Source organism: Rhipicephalus microplus, chromosome X (genome assembly GCF_043290135.1).
Source record: "Rhipicephalus microplus isolate Deutch F79 chromosome X, USDA_Rmic, whole genome shotgun sequence".
NCBI classification, from domain to species: Eukaryota; Metazoa; Arthropoda; class Arachnida; order Ixodida; family Ixodidae; genus Rhipicephalus; species Rhipicephalus microplus.
The window spans coordinates 257,896,096-257,920,862 of NC_134710.1; the positions used below are offsets into that span (position 1 = coordinate 257,896,096).

Genomic DNA, 24,767 nt, shown 5'->3' on the forward strand with positions numbered 1-24,767 from the left:
ACGCAAGGCTTCATTTCCCTCATTGGCTGTTCACTTTCTTTCGTCCTCGCGACCGCTGCGCGCCGCCCACTTTTTGACGTCACCGACAGACCGCCTCCGTCCGGATTTGGAATTTGTATATATTTGAACCACTGAAGTGGAGTTGTACCTAGCAGCAGCCAAGCTGAGAGCACCTTACAAATCAATGAAGGCATGACTCCATAATTAATTTGTAAAGTGCGTAATACTGCATTCGTCACTGAAGCCTTAAACATGCTGTTCAGTGGAGAAAGCTTTTTCTTGCGCTGTTCACTTCGCGTATCATTTTCGTGGATTACTTCACGCAAAAAAAAAAAAAAAACTGGAATGCTGTGCAGTCCGTCTGCGAGAAAATCGTTCCTTGGCTCGAAAAGTGAGTCGCCGCTCGCATTGTAAAGTTTCCTTTGTGCCGGTACATGTATTCGAATTTACCACATTAGTGAGATTTTGTGAAGAGTGCAGTTTTGCTTAGTATTGTCATATGCGGCGTTCACAAATTTCTTAAAGCTATAACGAGTGCAATAAAATAGACGTGGTGAATCTAGAAAAATGTTCGTAAGCTAAGGCTAGGGCGTAATCTTTGAGTATATACAAGCTCCCGCCTTGTTGACAGCTTGAATAGAACCTGAAATTGCTTTGTTTTTGCTGCGGCAACTGATTGTGACTGTTTTTCGCGAAATAGCGATGCGAAGTGGGTAGGATCAAATTTGTGCGAAGGCGGGAAAGAAAACGTAGCCAACATTTTTTTGTTCTATTCATAGCGGAGTGCTGCCGCAACGATTGCCGTGTTGCGTTGTGCACTGTATGCTTAGTTGTGTTTATTTATTGCAGTTATACTGTTCCACGGATCTTCTTATAATGTTGCCTATACGTTTATTTCTTGTGTGTCGTGTATACTCGTGATATGGCAGCTGTATTCCCGATTCTTGCAGTGCAATGAACATAGTATCTCTTCGTACCCCCATTCATCAAACAATAAAATTGGGCGTGTGCTTACCAAGAATATCCCTTGCAAATAAAAGTTTTCGCTCATCCAATGATTCTCATGTTTTATTTAGTATGTGTTATTAGACACACAGTAACATCGTATGCTTGCCGCTCTGGCGGTGCAGCTTACACGAAGCTAATCGATGCATGGAAACGACGCAATAAAGAAAGTATGGCCTCAGAGACGGGCATGGACATGGTTGTCTCGGAGGCTTTATAATATTCTTAATCGCTAGGAATAGCCTTCGAGTCATCTTTTTCTGCTGTCTCCCATCTATGAGGCTGCGAAGGTTCCCAACGACCATTAGGGGCACTGAGAAACCAAATCAGCCGCTAAGCAATGGCACCGCAATTGGTTAAGCAATCAGCCGATAAGCAATGGGACCGAGTACCTAAGGATAAGCAATGGGATCGAGTACCTAAGGGATCACGAAATATACGGGACGACAAATGGTAACAACAATGCAGCAGTGATGAAAAACAGGACACTGTGGAATTACAATAGGTATGATGTTGTGAGAGGAATATGGAAAGGTGTCATGGTTTCTGGTCTGACGTTCGGCAATGCGGTCTTGTGCATGAGATAAGAAGTTCAAGCAAGATTAGAAATTAAGAGACGTGGATTAGGTAGGCTTGCTTTAGGAGCTGATGGGAATACACCAAATCAGGGAGTACAAGGTGATATGGGATGGACATCATTTGAGGGCAGGAAGCTAGCAGCTAGATAAAATTTGAGAAGCGATTGAGAGAAATGGGGTAGGAGCGTCGGGCTAGGAAGGTTTTCAGCTACTTGTACATGAAGAACGTCGATACAAAATGGAGGAAGCGAACCAGGAAGTTGACCGGTAAATACTTAGAAAACAGCAGGTGGCCAAACCAAAAAGAACTATCGGTTAAGAAGAAAGTGAAGGAAACGGAGACTGACATGTGGAGAATTGGCATGATTAAGAAGTCCGCACTGTTAAGCAGGAAATTGCCAAGGAAAGGATCTATGATAATACTCGGGGTAGTTCTCTACTGTTTGAAGCCAGGACGGGAGTATTGCGAACCAAGACATATTGGGGCAAATACGAAGGGGTAGACACGGTATGCAGTGCGTGTGGAGAGGAGGAGGAAACTGCCGAACACTTTACAATGTTCTGTAAAGGGTTTTACCCTATAATTCAGGATGATGGCGCAGAGTTTTTCAAAGCACTGTGGTTTAGGGACAGGGAGGGCAAAATAGTCTTTAAACGAGTAGAATTAACTAGAAGGAGGTTATCTGATTGGTGGCTAAAGCCAAGGCACGAGTAAAAATTAAACCCTTCACTGCAAAGTATGAGTCCTCAACCTCACTATTTAAAGGAAAAAAAAATAATAAATCTAGTTTTTAGTTCACGACGTATTACAGCTTGGTGGCGTTAGCCACCGCCTGATCTAAAAAGTACAGCCATATCAATCCACCCATCCATCCAGCTACAGGGACCTATGGGAGTGTTCTCTCTTAACTTTTTACATGGAGGAAGGAAAAATATAGGAGAGGCACGGAGGAAGAAAAGGTGGGAAAGGCCCTGACGTCACTCGTTGTGAAGCCGCGATGAAGCCGGAAGTTGGCGATATTGACTGGGCGAATTCTCCTCTCTTGTTTACATATTGTCACGGGGTCGTGACGTGGCCGAAGAGAGGAGACTTTATGTTGGGATTTAACTGTTTATTTGTGCGAACCTGTGCCCGGTAAATGGAAAGTTCGATTACAGTAGCAGTCTTGCACAGATAGCAGTGAACGGAGCGTCGGCCGTCGATCAACTACTGACAAGTGGCGAAGCGCGTCGGCATTTATACTCTTGCCGTCGAATGTTCTAGCGTTATTGCTGGCGGTGGCGTAGGTTCCGGAATAATCTGTACAGTTCGCAAAGTAGGCGTGATCTTATCAAAATGATCTACTACAGTCCGGAAGCTTCTCGAAAAATGCAGGCGCGGTTTGCGCTGAGAATTGTGTAGTGTTTCGGGACGATAATAAAACTTGGGAAATGAAACGTGGCATTGCCCCCCTCTGAAAAAGGCATCGTCCCGATGCTTTAACTAAATATGAAGGTACAACGATAATGCAAGAAAGTACAATGAATAAATTACGATACAATAATAATAGAAAAAACACTCTTTCAGTTTGTCAACGCGCATGCAACGGCTTGAGGCGCGCGACATGGACGACTTCAGGTCGCGATCAGTGTCGTTGAGAGTTTGTGATGCCGTCGGGGACAACCTCGTAATCAAGTGGGCCGAGACGTCGAACCACCCTGTACGGTCCAAAGTACCGTCGCAGAAGTTTTTCACTTAGTCCACGTCGGCGTATCGGCGTCCACACCCAAACACGTTCGCCGGGCTGGTATTCCACGAAGCGTCGTCGAAGATTGTAACGGCGGCTGTTGGTCGTCTGTTGATTCTTGATACGGAGACGCGCGAGCTGTGGAGCTTCTTCGGCGCGTTGAAGGTACTCACTCACATCGAGGTTTACTTCATCGGTGACGTTGGGTAACATGGCATCGAGCGTCGTGGCCGGGCTCCTTCCGTAGACCAATTTGTATGGAGATATCTGCGTCGTCTCCTGCACCGCTGTGTTGTATGCGAAGGTCACGTACAGAAGAATGGCATCCCACGTCTTGTGTTCGACATCGACGTACATTGCCGGCATGTCGGCGATAGTCTTGTTAAGCCGCTCGGTGAGGCCGTTGGTCTGTGGGTGGTACGTTGTCGTCCGGCGGTGGTTTGTCTGACTGTATGCCAAGATCGCTTGAGTTAAGTCGGCAGTAAATGCCGTTCCTCTATCGGTGATAAGGACCTCCGGGGCGCCGTGACGTAGGACGATATTTTCGACGAAGAACTTAGCTACCTCGGCTGCACTGCCTTTGGGAAGGGCTTTTGTCTCGGCGTAGCGGGTGAGGTTGTCAGTAGCTACCACGATCCACTTGTATCCGAAAGCCGACGTCGGAAACGGCCCCAGTAGGTCCACACCAATCTGCTGGAAAGGTTGGCAAGGAGGTTCAATTGGCTACAGAAGTCCCGCTGGCCTTGTCGGTGGTGCCATGCGTCACTGACAGTCCCGGCATGTCCTCACATAAAGTAACGTCGGTGGTAAGACGTGGCCAGTAGTACCTTTCTTGTATCCTCGCGAGCGTGCGAGAAACACCAAGGTGCCCTGCCGTCGGATCGTCGTGCAGGGCCTGCAGGAGTTCTGGTCGGAAAGCTGAAGGCACCACAAGGAGGTACTTAGCTCGAAGCGGTGAAAAGTTTTTCTTTTGTAGAAGACCGTTTCGCAGGAAGAACGACGCAAGTGCGCGCTTGAATACCTTCGGGACTTCGGCGGTCCTGCCTTCGAGGTATTCTATTAGGGCCTTAAGTTCCGGGTCGGCCCGCTGTCGTTCAGCGAAGTCGTCGGTAGTTATCGTTCCCAAGAAGTAGTCGTCATCCGGGTCGTCGGGTGGTGGTTGGTCGACAGGCGCACGAGAGAGACAGTCGGCGTCGGAGTGTTTCTTGCCGGACTTGTAAATCACAGTCATGTCATATTCTTGAAGTCTCAGGCTCCATCATGCGAGGCGACCTAAAGGGTCCTTGAAGGTAGCTAGCCAACACAAGGCGTGGTGGTCGCTCACAACTTTGAAGGGCCTGCCGTACAGGTAGGGGCGAAATTTCGACGTAGCCCAGATGATGGCGAGGCACGCCTTTCCTGTTGAGGAATAATTGGCTTCTGCTTTGGATAGCGATCGGCTGGCGTAACTAATAACCCTTTCAAGTTCGTCAGTTCTCTGCACAAGAACGGCGCCAAGACCTATCGCCTTAACCACTCGGCCACCTCGCCGACGCAGTGCCAAGACCTACGCTACTTGCGTCAGTGAGTATTTCTGTCTTGGCGATTTCATCGAAATGGGTAAGTAACGGTGGCGTCTGGAGGCGATGTTTAAGCTCCTGGAAAGCGTGTTCCTGCGGCGTTTCCCACTTGAACTCCACGTCGGCCTTGGTAAGGTTAGTGAGAGGATCGGCGATGCGGGCGAAGTTTTTCATGAACCGCCTATAATAGGCGCACAGGCCCAGAAATCGACGCACCGCCTTCTTGTCAGTGGGCGGCGGGAAGTCGGCGATGGCGGCCGTTTTCCGTCGATCGAGGCGAACTCCAGACTTGCTAATAACGTGCCTCAGAAACAAGAGCTCCTCGTATGCAAATCTGCACTTTTCTGGCTTCAGTGTGAGTCCGGACGTCTTGATGGCTTGAAGTACAGCTTCAAGGCGCCGAAGATGCTCGTCGAAACTCGAGGAAAACACGACTACGTCGTCCAAGTACACAAGGCAAGTCTGCCACTTTAATCCTGCCAGTACTGTATCCACAACGCGTTGGAAAGTTGCAGGCGCTGAGCAATGACCGAAGGACATCACCTTAAACTCGAAGAGACCGTCCGGTGTTATAAACGCCGTCTTCTCTCGGTCTCTTTCGTCGACTTCGATTTGCCGATAGCCTGTCTTGAGGTACATTGACGAAAAGTACTTGGCGTTATGGAGCCGATCAAGTGCGTCGTCTATTCGTGGGAGAGGATACACGTCCTTTTTTGTGATTTTGTTCAGGTGGCGATAATCGACGCAGAAACGTAGGGTCCCATCCTTTTTCTTCACTAACACCACGGGGGATGCCCATGGACTCTTTGACGGCTGGATAATGTCATCCCGCAGCATTTCATCAACTCGTCTTTTCATGAACTCATGTTCTCGCGTCGAAACCCTATACGGACTCTGACGGAGTGGTCTGGCATTTTCTTCGGTTATGATGCGATGTTTCGTGATTGGGGTCTGCCGAATTTTCGATGACGACATAAAGCAATCTTCGTATTGCAGGAGCGGGGCCTTGAGCTGTTATTGCTTATGGTTCAGAAGTCTGGGATTGACATCGAAAGCTATGGTAGGGGCTTGGTTCATCTGATCAGGTTCCGCAGAATCGGCGAGGGTGAAAGCACTGGCGGCTTCGACAACTTCTTCGATGTATGCGACCGTTGTTCCTTTGTTCACATGTTTGTACTCATTGCTGAAATTCGTGAGCAGAAACGTTGCTTTGCCTCCCCGCAGCTCTGCAATTCCTCTTGCGACGCAAATTTTTTGGGTGACCAACAGATGCTGACTGCTTTCAACGACGCCTTCCAAGTCAGGTGATTTAGGAACGCCGACTGAAATAATGACGCTTGAGCGAGGCGGATTGGTGACTTGTTCTTCCAGCATATTCAAGGCATGGTTTGCTGACGGCGTGTGCGGCGGTAGTGCTTTTTCTGTGGATAACGTTTTCGACTTTGTTTTTAGGTTGATGACAGCACCATGGAGGCATAAGAAGTCCATGCCAAGGATGACATCTCTCGGGCAACGCTGTAGGACTACGAAGTCTGTAGGATAAATACGCCCGTTAATCGTGGCTATCGCTCTGCAGATTCCTGCAGGCGTTACGAGATGACCTCCGGCTGTGCGGATTTCCGGGCCTTCCCAAGCTGTCCCAACTTTCTTTAACTTCGCGGCGAACGACCCACTGATGACGGAGTAGCCGGCTCCAGTATCGACGAGAGCGGTCACACTGTGGCCGTCGATAAGATTTGTCGAGGTCGCTAGTTCGCCATCTCGCATTAAAGTTAGGGCGTGGCGTCGGGTCACGGCTGCGTCGGCTTGTTCCGCTGCTTCTATGTTGCGTCGTCAGGTCACCTTCGGTAAGTGAGGTTTCGCCGTCACGGCTTTGCCTGGTTGGCGTTGTCTTCGGAAAGCTCCGTCGCGGCGGCGGCGTCGTCGGAGGATCTTCGGTAGTTCGTCGCACAGCAACCGCACCTCCATCGGTTGCTACCTTTAGTTTCTCGGATACGGGCTGAGAGACCAGCCCCGCGTTGGGCCAGAGTACTGCCGATGGTGCGGTAACGTGCGGCGGCTGGGCGATGGCGAACGCGAAGGGCTTTGTGGTGTCCACTGAGTTCCTGTCAGGTAGTCGGCGATGTCATGTGGTCGTTCTCCTGGCTGCGGACGCGGTGCATTGACGGCGAAGCCACGCAGTCCCATCTGTCGGTACTGGCAACGGCGGTATGTGTGTCCGGCCTCGCCGCAGTGGTAGCAGAGCGGGTTATGGTCAGGGGTGCGCCAGACGTCAGTCTTCCTCGGTGCACTGCGCTGGGCCGCTGGCGAACGGTATGACGTTGGTGGGGGTGGTGGCGGCGGTGGCGTCTGTCGACGGAAGTGCGATGGGGCGGCGTTTTGGCATGGACGGGGAGGAGCGTTGTGGCGCACTGCAGCGGCGTAGCTCATAGCTTCCGGCTCGGGCAGTGGTGCTTGGGGAATTTGAAGCGATTGCCGAACTTCTTCTCGCACAATGTCGGCGATCGAATCCACTTGAGGCTGCACCGAAGGCAACAGCTTGCGCAGCTCTTCCCGCACGATCGCTCGGATCGTTTCACGCAGGTCTCCGGAGTTACTGGCTTGAGCAGCAGCGCATTCTGGAGTCAGGCGACGATTATACTGTCTGGTGCGCATGTACAGGGTCTTTTCGATAGTGGTCGCCTCGGATACAAATTCTTGGACGGTGTTCGGTGGATTCCTCATTAGTCCCGCGAAGAGCTCCTGTTTGACCCCTCGCATGAGGAAACGAACTTTTTTCTCCTCAGGCATGTCTGGGTCAGTGTGGCGGAATAGTCGGGTCATTTCTTTCGTGAAAATTGCGACATTTTCATTTGGTAGCTGAACCCGGGTCTCTGATAAAGCAGCGGGCCTCTCTTTGCGAGTGACGCTCGCGAACGTTTGCAGGAATGCGCCGCAAAAAAACATCCCACGTTCGGAGCGTGGACTCCCGATTTTCGAGCCAGGTCCTTGCAGTGTCTTCCAAATAGAAGAGCACACGACGCAGCTTTTCGTCATGGTCCCAGTGGTTGAGGGTGGCCACACGGTCGTATGTTTCTAGCCAGGACTCCGGGTCTTCGAAGGATGACCCATGGAAAATATGTGGTTCCCTGGGTTGATGCATGACCATCGTGGGCTGGGACGCTGCGGTTGTCATTGTCGCTGCAGTCGCAGTCATGGCCTTGGTCTTCCGCGCCTTGTCTTGTAGAAGCCCGTACTCCGGTGGTAGCCCTTGCTGTCGGCGGCTTGTTCGCTGCTCCTGGTTGGCGTCGGTGTCTTCTCCGCGACGTGGGCTGGGTTCACGGCTGGACGGGAGCGTCCGCTAGATGAACGAAGCAGCACCTCCACCAGATGTCACGGGGTCGTGACGTGGCCGAAGACAGGAGACTTTATGTTGGGATTTAACTGTTTATTTGGGTGAACCTGTGCGCGGTAAACGGAAAGTTCGATTACAGTAGCAGTCTTGCACAGATAGCTGTGAACGGATCGTCGATCAACTACTGACAAACGGCGAAGCGCGTCGGCATTTATACTCTTGCCGTCGAATGTTCTAGCGTTATCGCTGGCGGTGGCGTAGGTTCCAGAATAATCTGTACAGCTCACAGAGTAGGCGTGATCTTATCGAAATGATCTACTACAGTCCGGAAGCTTCTCGAAAAATGCAGGCGCGGTTTGCGCTGAGAATTGTGCAGTGTTTTGGGACGATAACAAAACTTGGGAAATGGAACGTGGCAATATGAATGCGAAGCAGAAGGCGTGACTCCCTCTCTGTCTCAAAAAGCACGTGGCCTGCACGCCGCGTGCGCCGGTGCTATCCGAAACCAATGGAACGGATTTCAAACCGCTGTCCTGCCGCGATATTGTTTACAAAATCTCTGCCTATGGGTGTTGTACTCTTGCACTGCCGGCGTTTACGATAAACACGGCAAGTTGCACGTTAAGCTTTTTTTTTATTTGATGTGTTCTTTGTGAAAATAAAGATGATATTTCGGACATTGGCGCGCGATGAACTAGGCACAGAAATTTTTACAGCTTCTTTCAGATCATTTCCCCCCTTTTGCGCTTCTTTTTAGGCTTTATGAAATTTTCAGTCAGGCTGTGGGCTAGACAAAGTTTTGACAGTCGCTGCAAATTCGGAGTACGTGTACGCGCGCTCGTTCCGCGGTTTCTAGTTCAGACACCTGGGTTACAACCACCACCGGAGCAAAATCGCGTAGCTAACTATGCGGCACAAAGAATGGATACTGTCGAACACCTCCGGTACGCCACGGTTAGGTGCGAGGCCCATGAAAACGCGCACACCGGCGCTGGACCACCTGAACGGTGCCGCACCGCACTACATCAACAATAACAAAACACCACCATTGTGCCCAGTGAATATGGCTGCTGTGACGGAATTTCCGCCACTTTTTCTACGCTCTGCGCCGGCTGGGCATGCCCTCTCCTACCTTTCCTTCCTCCGTGAGGAGAAGCCATGACGTCATCTTCGTGAAGCCGCTGCATCGCAAACACCCGCACTACCTTCTAGCGGAGAAGCAGATAAACACTTCGCGATTTCCGGCGACCAGCCACCGCAGTGTCCTTGGAAGCGGTGTTTTCTGCCGGCAGCGAGTCAATCCACGAGTGCTGCTTCTTTTGCGTGTTTTTTAAGAAAAGCTCTGCGATGCCCAGCTGTAGTGTATACTCGGTGCGAATATTGTGCACCGCCGGATGTACAGTACCTGGTGGCACTTTTCATGGTTCTTATTAATTTTTTATGTGGTTATGAAAGGGAATAGAAGAGAAAAGTAAGCCCTGTAACTGTCTGCATCTGGAGAGACACCACCACAGTAGCTCACGAGGAATGGTGGTAAGGAGGGATTAAAAGGATAAGACTAAAGATATATATATATATATATATATATATATATATATATATATATATATATTGTTACGCCACGTATGTGCCGGACGAAGAAGGAAAAAGAAGCAAGGGGTGTGGAAGAAGAAGATCATCATCATCTGCCTGCGCCGATACGGCTCGTCCCTCGAACCGTGTATCAATAAACCCCCAGACGCCTACTGAGGTCGTAACAGAGTGGTGGAAGGTGCTGGGTATAGGAACCAACGACGGGACCGCTACCCCTCGGATTTCGCCGGAGTCGTCGCCTCGCCGGCCTGCCTCCTTCTTTGGCCATCATGCCTGACGAAACAGAAGCTCGGGAACCAGTCCCCAGCAGTTCTTGGCCGTATCACAGAGAGCCACGAACCTTCTCCGGGAGGGCCAATGACGACGTGGACTCATGGCTCAAACATTTCAAGCGAGTAAGCAACTGCAACAAATGGGATGCTGCCTCCCAACTGTCACGCGTTGTTTTCTACCTCACTGATGTTGCCCTCGTTTGGTATGAGAACCATGAAGATATTCTGACAACATGGGAACGCTTTGTTGAAGAAATCAAGAAGTGTTTCGGCAACTCAGCTGCAAAAAAGAAGCTTGCCGAGCAGAGTCTTGCACAGAGGGCCCAGCTATCCGGTGAGACCTGCACCGTGTATACTGAAGAGATTTTGAGGCTGTGTAGGGAAGTCGATTCCAGCATGTCGGAAGAGGACAAGGTGGGGCATTTGCTGAAGGGAATTGCAGAAGATGTTTACAACTTCCTTATTAGCAGGGAAAGCCTGACTTCAGTGTCTGACGTTGTACGGCACTGCCGCACGTTTGAAACCCTGAAGCAGCGCAGAATAGCGCCTAAGTTTGGTCGTCTGGCAAATGTCACCTCAGTAGCCAGCATAGAAGCGGCCTCAACTGGTGACCTTTCGGCAACCATCCGCCAAATTGTTCGGGAAGAGTTACTCAGACATGGCGAAATGACACGTGAACGGGCAGCTGCCACGTCTCCATCCTATTTCCCGCAGGACACCACTGCCCCACAGCTTACAGTTTATGAACATCCATCCGTCAACGCAACGGAGGTTGCAGGGCCTCGGCGTATTCAGCAGTCAAGTCCGGTTTTTTACGAGCGATCACAGTACCCTCAACGTTTCCGTTCCGTACGCCCATACCACCCACCGACAACTGATTTCATTGAATCTCGGGCTTACGCGAACGCTCGCAGACGTGAACACTTCGAAGAACGGCGACGACCTCGTCCTGCGCCTGTGTGCTACAACTGTGGTCTGACTGGTCACATATCGAGGTATTGCGATCGTTCGCGCATACCACGCTATGATCAGTGGACAAGCTTGACCGATAAACCTGCTGTCCCACCTTTTCAAGGACACTGGCCCACCGACTCAAGACCCGGCAGCAGCTTCTGGCACGGACACTGGCGCAACAACTCCCCTGCCTCTGATCGAAGTGTGACGCCACCTCCTGCGCCTCGATCCCACCGGTCTCCATCGCCACGGCGCCGCCCATCGTCACCACATCAGGAAAACTAAACAGTGCGGCCGATGGGGGTGAGGTCGCTGGTGACTTGCTGCAAAACGAAATACCCCCGTCTGTGTTGATGTTCAAGAACAAGGTAGAAGTTTTTGTTGATGGTGTGTGTACGATGGCTTTGGTGGATACTGGTGCTACAGTTTCGATTATGAGTGCTGCTTTTAAACACCGTTTAGGACAAAAGGTGATGTTTTTGTGGGAGAAGGCAACAACATTCTGTGGCGTTGGTGGTAACTCGCTGTGTCCCATTGGTGTCTGTACCGCAGAAGTGTGCTTGGGTGATCAAGTGTTTGTCACAGAGTTTACGATTCTTCCAAGGAGCACACACGACATAATCCTGGGGATTGACTTCCTTCGAATGTGTGGCGCCACTGTTGATTGTAGAAATGGAGAGGTGTACATATGTGATGCTGCCCCTGGAGAACTATTAGAGAATTCAGACAGGGAGCACGGTGCGCTCCGGGTCAGTGAAGATAGCATTGTGCCGGCATTCTCTGCAGTCTGTGTTCCTGTATACTCTTCACGCATTGAAAACAGTGACAGTGCGTTCGACGCATTAGTGGAGCCCTTTCATCTCAGTTGCATTAAGAAGAACACATTGGTGCCGCATTGCATAGTGTCACTCGTTCAAGGACGCACAGGACTACGGGCGGTAAACTGTTCAGCTGAGTCGGTGGTTCTACCAGGAGGACTGAAGCTTGCCAAGTTCAAAACATACTCACCGATGGCAGTGGCTGCCCTCAGTGATGCTCCAGGTGGGGCCTCAGCCAATACTTCTACGGCCGATTCAAAACTTTTACCTATGATCGACAAGTCACTTACTACTGACAAACGCCGCATGCTTCTGGACGTTTTGTCGAAATACGTGGCGATTTTCGATTTTTCCCATGACCATGCGCCCTCGATTCCCGCGTCTCGGATTCTCCACAGGATAAACACGGGAACAGCACAGCCCATCCGCCAGAAACCCTACCGAGTGTCGCCGTCTGAGCGCAAGATAATTGATGAACAAGTGCGTGATATGCTGCAGAAGGGTGTCATTCGAGAATCATCGAGTCCTTGGGCGGCTCCCGTGATTCTAGTCAAAAAGAAGGATGGTACCTGGAGATTCTGTGTGGACTATCGCCGTCTAAACTCCGTCACAAAGAGAGATGTCTACCCTCTCCCACGCATTGATGACGCTCTAGACTGCCTCCATTCAGCATCCTACTTTTCGTCCATAGACTTACGCTCAGGCTATTGGCAAATACCTGTGCATTCAATGGACAAAGAAAAGACGGCTTTCGTTACTCCGGATGGACTATATGAATTTAACGTGATGCCTTTTGGTCTATGTAACGCGCCCGCTACATTTGAAAAATTCATGGACACCATTCTGCGCGGCCTGAAGTGGAACATCTGTATGTGTTATCTTGACGACGTTGTTATCTTCGGGCGTACATTCAGTGAACATAACGAAAGGGTAGAGCTGGTTTTGAAATGTATTCGAAATGCTGGCTTGGTTCTTAATGCAAAGAAGTGTCATTTCGGAGCTCGACAAACACTGGTGCTGGGACATCTCGTCAACAAGGATGGCATCAGGCCCGACCCGAATAAGACGGCGGCTGTTAGAGCTTTTAAACCACCTGGCTCAGTGAAGGAGCTTCGGAGCTTCTTGGGCCTCTGCTCTTACTTTCGCCGATTTATTCCCGCCTTTGCAGAAGTTGCCTTTCCACTGACCTGTCTTCTCCGCCAAGGTGCTAGTTTTGAATGGACTCCTGATTGTGAAACTTCTTTCAACCAACTGAAGTTCTTGCTCACGTCGCAGCCTATCCTGCGGCACTTCGATCCTTCTGCGGCGACTGAAGTTCACACCGACGCAAGCGGCATTGGCATAGGTGCAGTCCTCATACAGCGATGTAATCAAGTGGAACACGTAATCGCATATGCCAGTCGTACTTTAAGTAAGCCGGAACGCAATTACACTGTGACCGAACAAGAATGCCTTGCACTCGTCTTCGCTGTGCAGCGATTCCGCTCATACCTATACGGTCGTCCTTTCCAAGTAGTTACGGATCATCATTCTTTGTGCTGGCTTATCAACCTTCGGGATCCGTCAGGCCGTCTAGCACGCTGGGCCCTCCGGCTGCAAGAGTACAACTTCACGGTATCGTACAAGAGCGGCAGGAAACACGCGGACGCAGACTGCCTTTCAAGGATGCCAGTTGATGCTACAGTTTGCGACGCTGACGATTTCGATCATCTGATTGCGTCCGTAGCACCAGCGTTCCCGGATAAGGCCACCTTTGAAACTGAGCAGCGGAAGGACGTGAGTTTGAATCCGTTATTCGTGATCGCACAAGCATCCACTCCGGAAAGCCGCTTTTGCGTCCGTGATGGTCTACTGTACAAGAAATCCATCTCCGGCACCGGTTCCCGCTTCCTGCTGGTGGTTCCAGAGGCACTACGGTCATCTGTTTTGTACGCCATGCATGATGACGCCACTTCAGGTCACCTCGGAACGACGCGCACTCTTCATCGTACCCAGGAACGCTTCTACTGGCCACGTATGCGCCAGTCAGTTGAGTTGTACGTGGCCAGTTGTGCGCAATGCCAGGCGCACAAATCTCTCTCAGCAGCTCCGGCCGGACATCTACAACCTGTGACGCCTCCCAGTTCTCCGTTCGAACAAATTGGCATTGACCTGGTGGGCCCTTTTCCGCGTTCATCGAAAGGCAACAGATGGATTGTGGTATGTGCTGACCATCTTACTCGGTACTGCGAGACTGCTGCCCTGCCATCCGCGACTGCTGGTCAAGTGTCGTCCTTCCTTCTCCATTCTATCATACTGCGTCATGGGCCCCCTCGCGTCATCATAAGTGACCGTGGACGTCAATTCACGGCAGACGTTGTCGAACAACTTCTCCGTATGTGTGGCTCAGAGCTCAGACACTCGACGCCTTATCACCCGCAGACGAATGGTCTCGTCGAGCGAACAATTCGAACACTGGTGAATATGCTTTCTATGTACGTTGCTTCGAACCACAAGAACTGGGACGATGTCTTGCCGTTCGTCACATACGCGTTTAATACTTCCCAACATGAGACCACCGGCTACAGCCCGTTCTTCCTCCTCTATGTTCGACCCCCCCGTTATACTCTGGATACAATATTTTCCTTCTCTGATCGGGACCAATCAGAAATCTCCCTAGCAGAAACTCTTTGTCTCGCCGAAGAAGCTCGTCGTCTTGCTCGTTTACGTACAATAGCCTCGCAAGACAGATCGAAAGTTCGTTATGACAGCAAGCACCGGCAGGCCACATATATTCCGGGAGATCTCGTGTTGGTGTGGAAGCCTTTACGCAAACGTGGCTTGTGCCAAAAACTGCTCGCGCACTACATCGGACCTTTTGTTATCCTTGACCGCCTGAGCGCAGTCGACTACCGCATCGCACGTCTTACAGCTAGCGGGAGACGTTCCAGAAAGACAGAGGTCACGCATGTCGCTCGCCTGAAGCCTTTCAGTCAACGCGACACTGCATGAAACGCGCGGCGCGCTTTGTCTGCGAGGGGGGAAATGTTACGCCACGTATGTGCCGGACGAAGAAGGAAAAAGAAGCAAGGGGTGTGGAAGAAGAAGATCATCATCATCTGCCTGCGCCGATACGGCTCGTCCCTCGAACCGTGTATCAATAAACCCCCAGACGCCTACTGAGGTCGTAACAATATATATATATATATATATATATATATATATATATATATATATATATATATAGAGAGAGAGAGAGAGAGAGAGAGAGATATGCGCAGGGACAGCGAGTGACGACGGAAGTAAAGAGAATATAGGAAAGATGAAACACGGTCGCAGGAGTCCGCGGACGGGGCACCACTTGCGAGAGCTCTTGTCAGCGACAGGAGATGGCGCAGGGCTAATCCAGTTGGCCAGAGCTACGCTGTCGTTGTCGTCGGGAACCGGCGTCAGGAGGTAGCGTAAGACCAACCCAGTCGGCCAGAGCTGCAGTACTGTCGTCGGAGATCGCGAGGGCACAACCGGTCGGCACGGAATCCAGCGAGCGAGTGTCTTACTCATTGTGCCAACTGAGAACACCCGCGAAATTTCGTTTGTGCTGCTGTAGGCATCGTGTCGCGTTTTTAGAAGTTGTGTCGTTCATACAGAAGGAAAATAAACTTTTCTTGTTACCGGACTAAGTGTGTATGCATTGTACGGTGTGCGCTCACTGCGTGTTTGTTGTGTGCGCACTGGAAATACACACTTTACGTGCACAATCGCGTATACGATACAGTGGCGCCTTCTTACCGACGTGAAGTACGTCAAGTACTAGGCTGGCGTTGCACGTAATAGCTACGAAGCAAGCTCTCAAAATCATGCATTGCCACACTGACACTACGTACGAGGAAAGAACTGCTAATCGGCCCGTAGATCAGGAAATATGGCTAAGATAGATAGATAGATAGATAGATAGATAGATAGATAGATAGATAGATAGATAGATAGATAGATAGAGAGAGAAATCCTTGCGGCGAGCAGAACGCGTAAGCCACTGCCGGGTGAGTTCGAATACGATGATGCAGGGGCTGAATGAATTTCATTCCGACACGTACCGATGCTTTCTGTGTCGTTGCACGAAAACACTCCACGAAGTATTTCAGCACGCCGCGCTCGAGCCTGCCACGAACGAACAGTCTCGGAAAGGTGTGTTCGCTACATTTTACCGCATGCAAACCATACAATACGCGTTAAGTTAACGCCGGGACTATATATATAAGCGAAACAGCGATGAGAGCACGCCGCGGAGCGTATGTTGTTTAGTTTGCCCCATACCGGTTTGTTTGCCCCATAAGTTTGACGTCACTTCCGTTACACTTCTCGCAATGCATTGGGATAGGATAGGGCCTCTCCTGAGTTTTTCCTTCCTTCATGACTTTTTATATATTACTCTATGCCCCCTTTTCCCAGCAGACAGCTGCAGAGCGCGCTTTCTTCTACGAGGCGATGATAGAGTGAACACAGTTCAGTTTTGACAGTTGCATACAGCGTGTTAGTCGTCGTTGACTAGGGTCTTACAATATTGAGCAACAAGGAAATCGATTCGGGCATGTCAGATGCTTCACGCGCTGGCGGGTCGAAAAAAATGCGAACCTTCCGCACTCAGATAGTAGCTGCAATAATCGCTGAACTTGTCACTGGTAAGTACAGACGAGCAGGCACAACATGATGTCGGATGACATTGCCAACTTGCTTTTCGCGCGTCAGAAGAGGCACGTGAGGATATGTTCACACCCTGGCCAGCCGAGGCGGGGTGTAGCTGATCTCGTGACGTCATCGGCAACAGATTCTCATGACGTCATCGATACTCACCATGAATGACGGAGCAGCTTTATGTTTTGGTTTCTGTTTTGGCTCACCGTTTATTGCATAATTAAAATTATTGACGAGTTCCTGGGACCAAAGAACCAGCCTAGCTTTAGCTTTTGCAGGACTGTCAATACTATTTGAAAACAGCATTATTTTAGTATGATCGAAAATGCGCCGCAGTTCCCCTTTAATGTCTGTTATACATAAGGAATTGTATGTGCTAAGTATAGTAATATTTAAAACTTAGCGTATTGCACCACTTGTAACATCGACTCTACTACAATACAAACTGTGCAGCTATGCAATGCTGCTTCAATTTAGAACTAGAAAAGTAACATCCCCTCATGCCTAGTTTCAATTCTTAAAAATACTGTACAAGTTAGCTGGGTCAAGAGAAATATGCTCATTTTTTTAATAATATGCAATATATACTATTGGGAAGTTTCAATTGAAACTTACTTGACCAAATCCCTATTCGCTTTTAATTCACCTTAAACATGGAACTTGCTATTCGCCAATTTCGAATAAAATGTTCCCAACCTGCCCCCAGTCATTCCGTTATGCTACACGGTAGTTACAGTAGTATCCAGTGTTTTAATGCATGACTATGCTACAAGTCTGGCACGTGTATATCCAGAATGGTGTCGAAAAAAACAAAACAGCGCACCATCTGTAATAAAGTCAAGTCTCTTGAAGTCATTTGCTGGAGCCCACGTGAGGTAGAAGCTATATTTAAATTCGATTTAGTCGAGCCCGATGCCTTTTCCTGTCGAAAGCGCGTGAGTATGAATGGAGTAACCTCTGTTCACGGCCCTTCACTTCTTTGAAAGTGTCTTTTCTTGTTTTCCCAGATGTTTCTTCAAACAAAGTTCACTTACAGCGCTCTTTCAGTGTGGCCCGTTGCGGGTAACGTAAGACCGTATGACACCACTGTGCATGGAAACAAATTAAGTTTGGCTAGATTAACGGTTTGAATTCCTTCAAGGAGAGTTGATAAATTATTTAGTGCGGTGTGCGAATAGTGAATGTTGAGACCTAATCGTATGCGGATCGAATAATGCCAGAAACGAATCGGATAACTTTGCCATTGTTCTCGAGTATCTAACAGCCGTTTTTGCACCTAATGTGGAATGATGTTCACATCCCTACATTGATAATTGTAGCGTTAAAATAACCAATAAAGCAAGGAGCAAATTAGCAGGCGTTAGTGTCCGGTGAGAAGAACGACGCAGTATGTTTCACAACGAAAGCTACATAACATGTTAACGCGATAGCATTAAAGAGCTCGTTTCGCAGAAATTCTGCTGTCGGTGTCCGCGTCGTTGGTCGTGAGCCACAAATCATCATCTTGTGCGGGACCTAAAAATGGCGAAACATGCAAACAAAATAAATAATGAAAATTCTGGGTTTGAGAGGGGAGTGAACCCGGGTCGTTTGCGGGGCAAGTGGGTGTTCTATATACCACAAATCGACGCCTGTGAATACAGTAAAAATAACTTTCTCTGCTTGGAAATGCAGTGAAAGTAACTTTCATGCTTTACAAACACACGCGTCCTGTATGCATGCTTCACAATACGACATGAAATATTACAGTAATAATGCGTGGCACAAGCGTACACTGCCATCGGGCGTCGGAACATGTGATTGCCATATTTACTTCATAGTTTAAAGCCGGTCACCCACTACAAAAGACACATACGTTACTGTACCCTTAAGACAACGTAGTGGGTGCATGGAAGGTTCGAAAGGATTTCATGCACAGAGTGTTTCAAGTGCGCACTATGGACAGGATATCACTATCGCGTTGAAATCTTAAAGGTGAAGCTTAAGGTTCTCCTAATTTTTAATGGCTATGCTATATTCACGGCGATGAAATGATGAAATTTCTAAATATTCATAAGCTATTGAAAAAAATATTCTTTTTTAAGAATAGTAGCTATTCTATTCAAATACAGGATCGAATAGAACACTACCATTCTAAATTTCTGAATATTGCCACATCCTTCAAAAAAAAAAAAAAGAAAGAGTTCATATAACGCGCCGCAGCACCCCAAGAACACTTGTGGTCGCTCTCAAAGGGGCTTGCCAATGATGCGTTGTGGATAAGCGTTATCTGAGCTCTCGAAAAGATGACTTGAAAGCTGATTGTGTACGAAGAAAAGGTCACATGAAACAAGAGTTTGTAACACATCGCGGCTGATCCGCAATATTCACGTTTTTTTTTCTCTCTATCTTCCATCGCGAACTTAGCGAAGGAGCACTGACGTTGCTGGTCACCATTTCGGTTTGTCTTGCAAGCTGCTTATTTAGGATTTCGTGTCTGAACCACCCTGGTGCGTTATGTCGAAGCTGACGGTCGTGCTCGCCTACAGCGGTGGCCTGGACACCTCGTGCATTCTCGCTTGGCTTATTGAACAAGGATACGATGTGGTCGCCTTCATGGTGAGTTTTCCCGCAACGAAGCAATATTTCTTTGAGGACCGCGTTCTAGCTCAAAGAAAAAACAATGGCAGGTAATTTTGAGCAGAATACAAGGCGACGTTTACGTGTATTTTATTGCATAAGAAATTGAGTACGCTATTGCGTTAACTAAAGTGCGGGTATACACGATACAATAGAGGAACCGAACCCGCCACGCTGGTCTAGTGGTTATGGTGTTCGACTACTGACCCGCCGGTCGCGGGATCGAATCCGGGCCACAGCGGCCGCATTTTCGATGGAGGCGAAAATGATTGAAACCTGTGTATTTAGATTTACGTGCATAGTAAAGAAATCCTAGGCGGTCAAAGTTTTCGGAGCCCTCCACTACGGCGTCTCTCATAATCATAACGCGCCATGGAATTGGGACGTTAAACTGCAACAGTTATTATTGAGAATAAGGAATCAATGATGGTTACAAAGAAGGGTACTACGTAATATATGCCAAACTGAATTGACTGATATGAGCCGAACTATGGGATCAGAAATTCGAAAACGGAGGGTAGGTGCTGGAGCGGACGTTTCGGCAAGCGGCGGACTTGTCTTTGTCAAGGCTGCAACATTGAAAAACCTTGAGTTGCGGCCTCGGAAAAAAAAAAAAAAACAAGTCCGTTTCCCGGAACGTCTACTCCACCCCCTGTTTAGAAATTTCTGATCTCAAGCTAACATCTTCCCCTGTCTTGCCGTTCTTTTGGGCAACTATGTGATAGCATTATCTTATAGTGCACTTCAAAATTAAGCGTTTCTGCAAAAAAAAAAAAAAAGCAAGTGCACATGCTCTAGAAACGAGTGATCACGCACGGTTCCCGCTATGCTGAGTGCATTGAAAACGGAGCAATAATGATAAGTTAGCAGACGTATAAACGATTACTTGCTTACTGTTATCGACATCGTGATGGCTTATATAGCAGGGCGACTTGCAGATTCGATGATTTCGCTCTGCTTTGACCTTATTCGATCACACTAATGCGCGCCTTGCGTTCTTTATCAACTGAACGACAAGCGGTAGTTGTACGGTTGTAAACAAATGCGCATCTTTTTTTTTTCTTCACTAGTGCTCTTTCGGCTAAACTGATCAATTGTGGAAAGCTCGAAGCCATATACATTGATTATGCGAAAAGCTTTGCTCAAAAAAGCAAAAAAATCTAACGAAGGAAGACGATATCGGTGATTAGGGCACCCCATGACCCTCATGTTGTTGCAGGATGTGCTGCGCTGGGTTGCCGGAGTTCTCACACCAGGCTCACGTAGCGGTGGGTCGAGTGCGAGCGGCTATCAACGGCCCTCGAGGTCATCTACATCGCCGTTGTCACTGTTTGACTGCTTCGAAAACATGGTTCTATGATGCGGAGCGGCCACAAATTGGCAGCATCACCTAGCTCTTCGCCTTCGCTGTTCACGTTTTCTGCATAGACCGGATCGGCATGTTTTGCACACCTTCCCAGCTATAGTGCAATCAAGTATAAGTCACACGAAGGGATACTTCTCGGCTCAGTTTTGTTCGACTTTTCTTTGCACGTGCTTATTTAAAATTATTTTCACAGTTTCTAGGGCATTTGTACTACCAAAACGCTGGATAATAGTGTGTCGGGAATAGAATTGCCAATTACCCTATAGGAGGGTTGCACGTGACGTCATCCGCTTGAGGGGCCAGCGGCGTTTGTCCCTAGCGCCATGTCAGTGGTCTGGGCGCGCCCTTTTTGAAGCGGCAGTGAGAGGTTGTGTGCGTGCCGCTACGTACGGTACCAACGTGGTGAAATTTGACTGAGCGCTTATGCGCGTGACTTCCGAGGTCCGGCGAAACTTCGCTACGAACACGAGGTTGACCTTTGCGGCGGATATCGACCCGTTCGACTTCAGCAGCGATGAAGCTGTGTGTGTCGTGAAGTGTTATTCCCGCATCGAGCTCATGGACATTAATGATCATTTTGTTGACGGCACAAGCTTCGCAACAAGGTACGAGCTTAAAGCCTATAGATTGATTGACGCCCACAACTATTTGACTAGCGGATGGGTCAAACATCACTGAGTTAGATACCTCGGAGACGGCCGCCGCGTCTTCGTCGGAAACGTGACGGGTTCCCATTGCTCATTGCTTGGACGAATAATTTTTTTTTTCACCGTGGTGGTGTCGCTTCACGAATTATTTGTGTGGAAGGGATTCAACATTTGCAAGAACATGCAAGGTGACACAATTGACATAGCCCGTTCGTGGTTGAGCCCATGCCGCTTGCGATCAAAAATGCTCTTTGCTTCAGGGTCTAATGACGCGCGTCGGGCAGTTGCGCACCCAGAGATCGCATACGGTCTCGATCGTAACTGATCGACGTCAATGTGATATCACCATTTGTGTGATCAGCTCGTCAAAGCATGGGTAAACGAGAGCGCACTGCTTCGCTGACTGTTTACTAACACACCGAAATCAGTAAGACGCCGCACCTACCTGACTAGTACTGCTGACAAGCAGCGATCGCGGTCGTAGTGCGCGTGCTCGTCTCCTGCTGCGTAAACAAGGCTTCATAGCACGCCGCGAAAACTGAAGTCTTTTGCCACAAAGGCGAACCTCTATGATATTGCATAGGCTCTAAACACTTACTGGAAATGAAATTAAATGTACGAGGTATAGTGTGTGGTTGAGCCATCCAAACCTTTTCGATGGGATTACAATCATTTTAGGTATGTAAAAAAAAAAGACGCCATCAGACGCATTCTCATGGCCAGCCTACTTACTCGAGTGGTTGTAGCAACTAAATACGGCCCAGTTCACCATTATGACCACAGGAATGTCGCATGAACGCGCACCCTTGAGTGTACCACAGAACACCTACGTACTAGTGCACGTTCTGCGACTGCTTGCCCGCGGCGGCCGGGAGAGAGACCACAAAGATGGTTGCGCTGCCTCTTCGACGCTGGCGCCATCTCATGGTCCACGCCCCTGTGCAACCCTCCCATAGTGTTGTGAAAAAAAAATCAAGAGAATTGGTTTTTAAGTGTTCTACCTTCAGGGTTCCTTGAGGCGCTGCGCTGCTAACCGGATGGATACGGATTGAATTCAGGATCTCAGCAACAGCATTTTGATGGAGACGGAATGCAGTAAAAACCACGTACTTGTGTTTATGTAGGTTTAGGGACACGTTACATAACCACGCAGGGTCAACCACTAAAATTAATCGACTCCTACGCTACGACATGCCTCGATAATGTCGTGGCTTTGGCTCATAGATTTCGCACGTAAAATTAATCACGAACGGGTACTTTTAGGATGTTTCGACATTCTTCGCAGAAATGAGTGGTGCGATATCTGCGGCTACCTTTCGTTTCAAAAACGACGTACGAAGCTTCAAGGCTGAACCAAAGGCTCTCACAGAACATAGCGATTAGATGAACCATCGCGTCAACTTCGACGCCACCTGGGTCATTAAAACAGACCGTAGCCGCACCGAAAAGCAATTCTTATCTAAACGACACCTGAAAATATTGACCGCTTCACTGGGATTCGGCCGAAAGTGGACGTAAACACCAAGAAACTACTAAGCATCACAACCACAAATAAAAGTCGCTAGCTTTGGAGCCGGCCGGACAGTCACCCCCGGAAGAGAATACCGAATCGGTTTCGAAACGTAGTGACAGTTCCTAATTAACTGTCCAGTCATTAAGATATATGACATTTGAAAAAGAAATTTCAAGGCGGGACACTACTTTCAAGGGGTGTCCCCGCCAGCTTGAGCCCAAGGGGGGGGGGGGGGGGTCAGGACCATCCTAACCACCCCCTTGTGATTTACGACTGTGCCGAAGCACGAACTGTTACACATGACCTGACTTCAATCTCTCTCACCGTGATGTTACTGTGTTTCCTGCAGTTGAAAACATGCTCTCACTGGGCATCTCAGTAGCATGGACAGGTATAACAGTATACCGCAAAACGAGTATTTCGATGCCTCGATAAAGCGCAGCTCTGTGCTCTTTCCAGTATTTTGAAAGATTTGATTGATTTCTAGAGATGAGGGGCTCATTGAAAAAGGTTTGAACCTTTTGACTGTAGCGTCTGAGCTGAGTGTGCTGTTTATTTCTGGCTGCCAGCAGTTCGAGTCTTCCAGAATGGTCACTAGGTCACGTGAGTTTTGTTAGCAGTGGATGTTGATTAACGCGGGAAAGATGGCGCATTTTACTATTTATGGGGAATATAATGCCCTCACAATAAGTACCTGCCTTAATTGTTTTAACCAATAGAACTCTCCATCGCAGCGGGAGGAATAGGTTAGACCACAGTAACTCTGATACGCTAGCGGAGAGTTCAACTGCGATTCGGTAAAAACTAAATGAGATAAGAAAAAGGTAATGATTGATTGTTATGTAGGGTTTAACGTTACAAAACCACCATATGATTATGAAAGATGCCGTAGTGGAGGGCTCCGCAAATTTCGACCACCTGGGGTTCTTTAACGTGCACCCAAATCTGAGCACATGGGCCTACAACATTTTCGCCTACATCGGAAATGCAGCCGCCGCAGCCGGGATTCGATGCCGCGACCTGCGGGTCAGCAGCCGAGTACCTTAGCCACTAGACCCCCACGGCGGGGCAAGAGAAAGGTGGCATGCGGTCAGATAAACCTCAAGACACACCACCGACGAGAGGAATAGAGATCAGTTCATTATTCGTGAGCATTTTTTTTTGGAGTGTACCCCAGAAACAATGAGTCTATAACATGACACGTTTTCCATATGAGTACGCAAGGTTCCACAGAAAGTGCAGAGAAACTCAAGGATGGTACGTAATCAACGACGACTTCATCCCAAGGTTTACCAAGTGGGATATTGGGCTTGAAGTCTTGGGCTCCTCACCATGCTCAAATAAGTTATGAAATATAAGAAAAGAAACGTTGCCAGTGGTGAGATCTGAACTCACGACAGCCCGCTCAGGAGATCAGTGTCTTACCCTCTCAGAAAAACTCACTTCAAATGGCATCTCAGCCATATTTAGCAGTGACGGCGATGCAGGAACGCTGCGGTGGCACTTTGCACTCTGGAAGCATGGGTAGAATGACGGCGCTCACGTATAGCGTCGCTGTAACGAGCAGAGCAAAAACAGCAATAAGAACATCAAACAGCAATAATAAACTAAGCGGCACAGTTACACAATTCTAGTGGAGGTTCTGCAGATTTCCGTATATAAGATGTGCCTAACGGTTGTGCGGACTTTGAGCAAGGTGTACACGTCGATGCTTTCCGTGAGGTCGAATAAACTTTAGGAAGACACGGTGTTCGTGGTCTTGAAGAAAACATGAGTTCACGTTGGCTCACAGTCTATAAATTGACAAAATATCTCAGACGTTATTGCATTTCATATCTATCAGGTGATATATTGTGAGGCATGCGTGGATTTTAGATGCGGAGCATCTTATACTCGCGCCTTGTAGTGCGCCGTCCGCGCCGTCCGCACCGCTTCTCGAACATTCGACAGCTGACGCGCGCGCATGCGCCGTCGCGCCGTCGCCCACTCTTCCACCATCTGTGCATCCCTTCCTCCTCTACACACCGCGCGCGCTTCACTCCTCCATCATCTGTGCACCCTTCCTCCTCTACGCACCGCGTTCGACATCTACAATTCTCCTGATTCTCCAG

At 48.9% G+C, this 24,767-nt stretch overlaps 1 protein-coding gene across 2 annotated transcripts in view; it reads left to right on the forward strand.

Annotated features, from left to right (window-relative positions):
- Nucleotides 1-18,822: 18,822 nt before the first annotated feature.
- The window catches only part of Ass (argininosuccinate synthase), a 56,995-nt gene continuing 51,050 nt past the window's right edge, over nucleotides 18,823-24,767 (forward strand). For both annotated transcript variants that reach the window (XM_037414118.2, XM_075878998.1), the window contains exon 1: nucleotides 18,823-19,109. In XM_037414118.2, coding sequence (XP_037270015.1) covers nucleotides 19,008-19,109 — 102 coding nt within the window. In that variant the 5' untranslated portion in view covers nucleotides 18,823-19,007. The remainder of the gene's footprint in view (nucleotides 19,110-24,767) is intronic.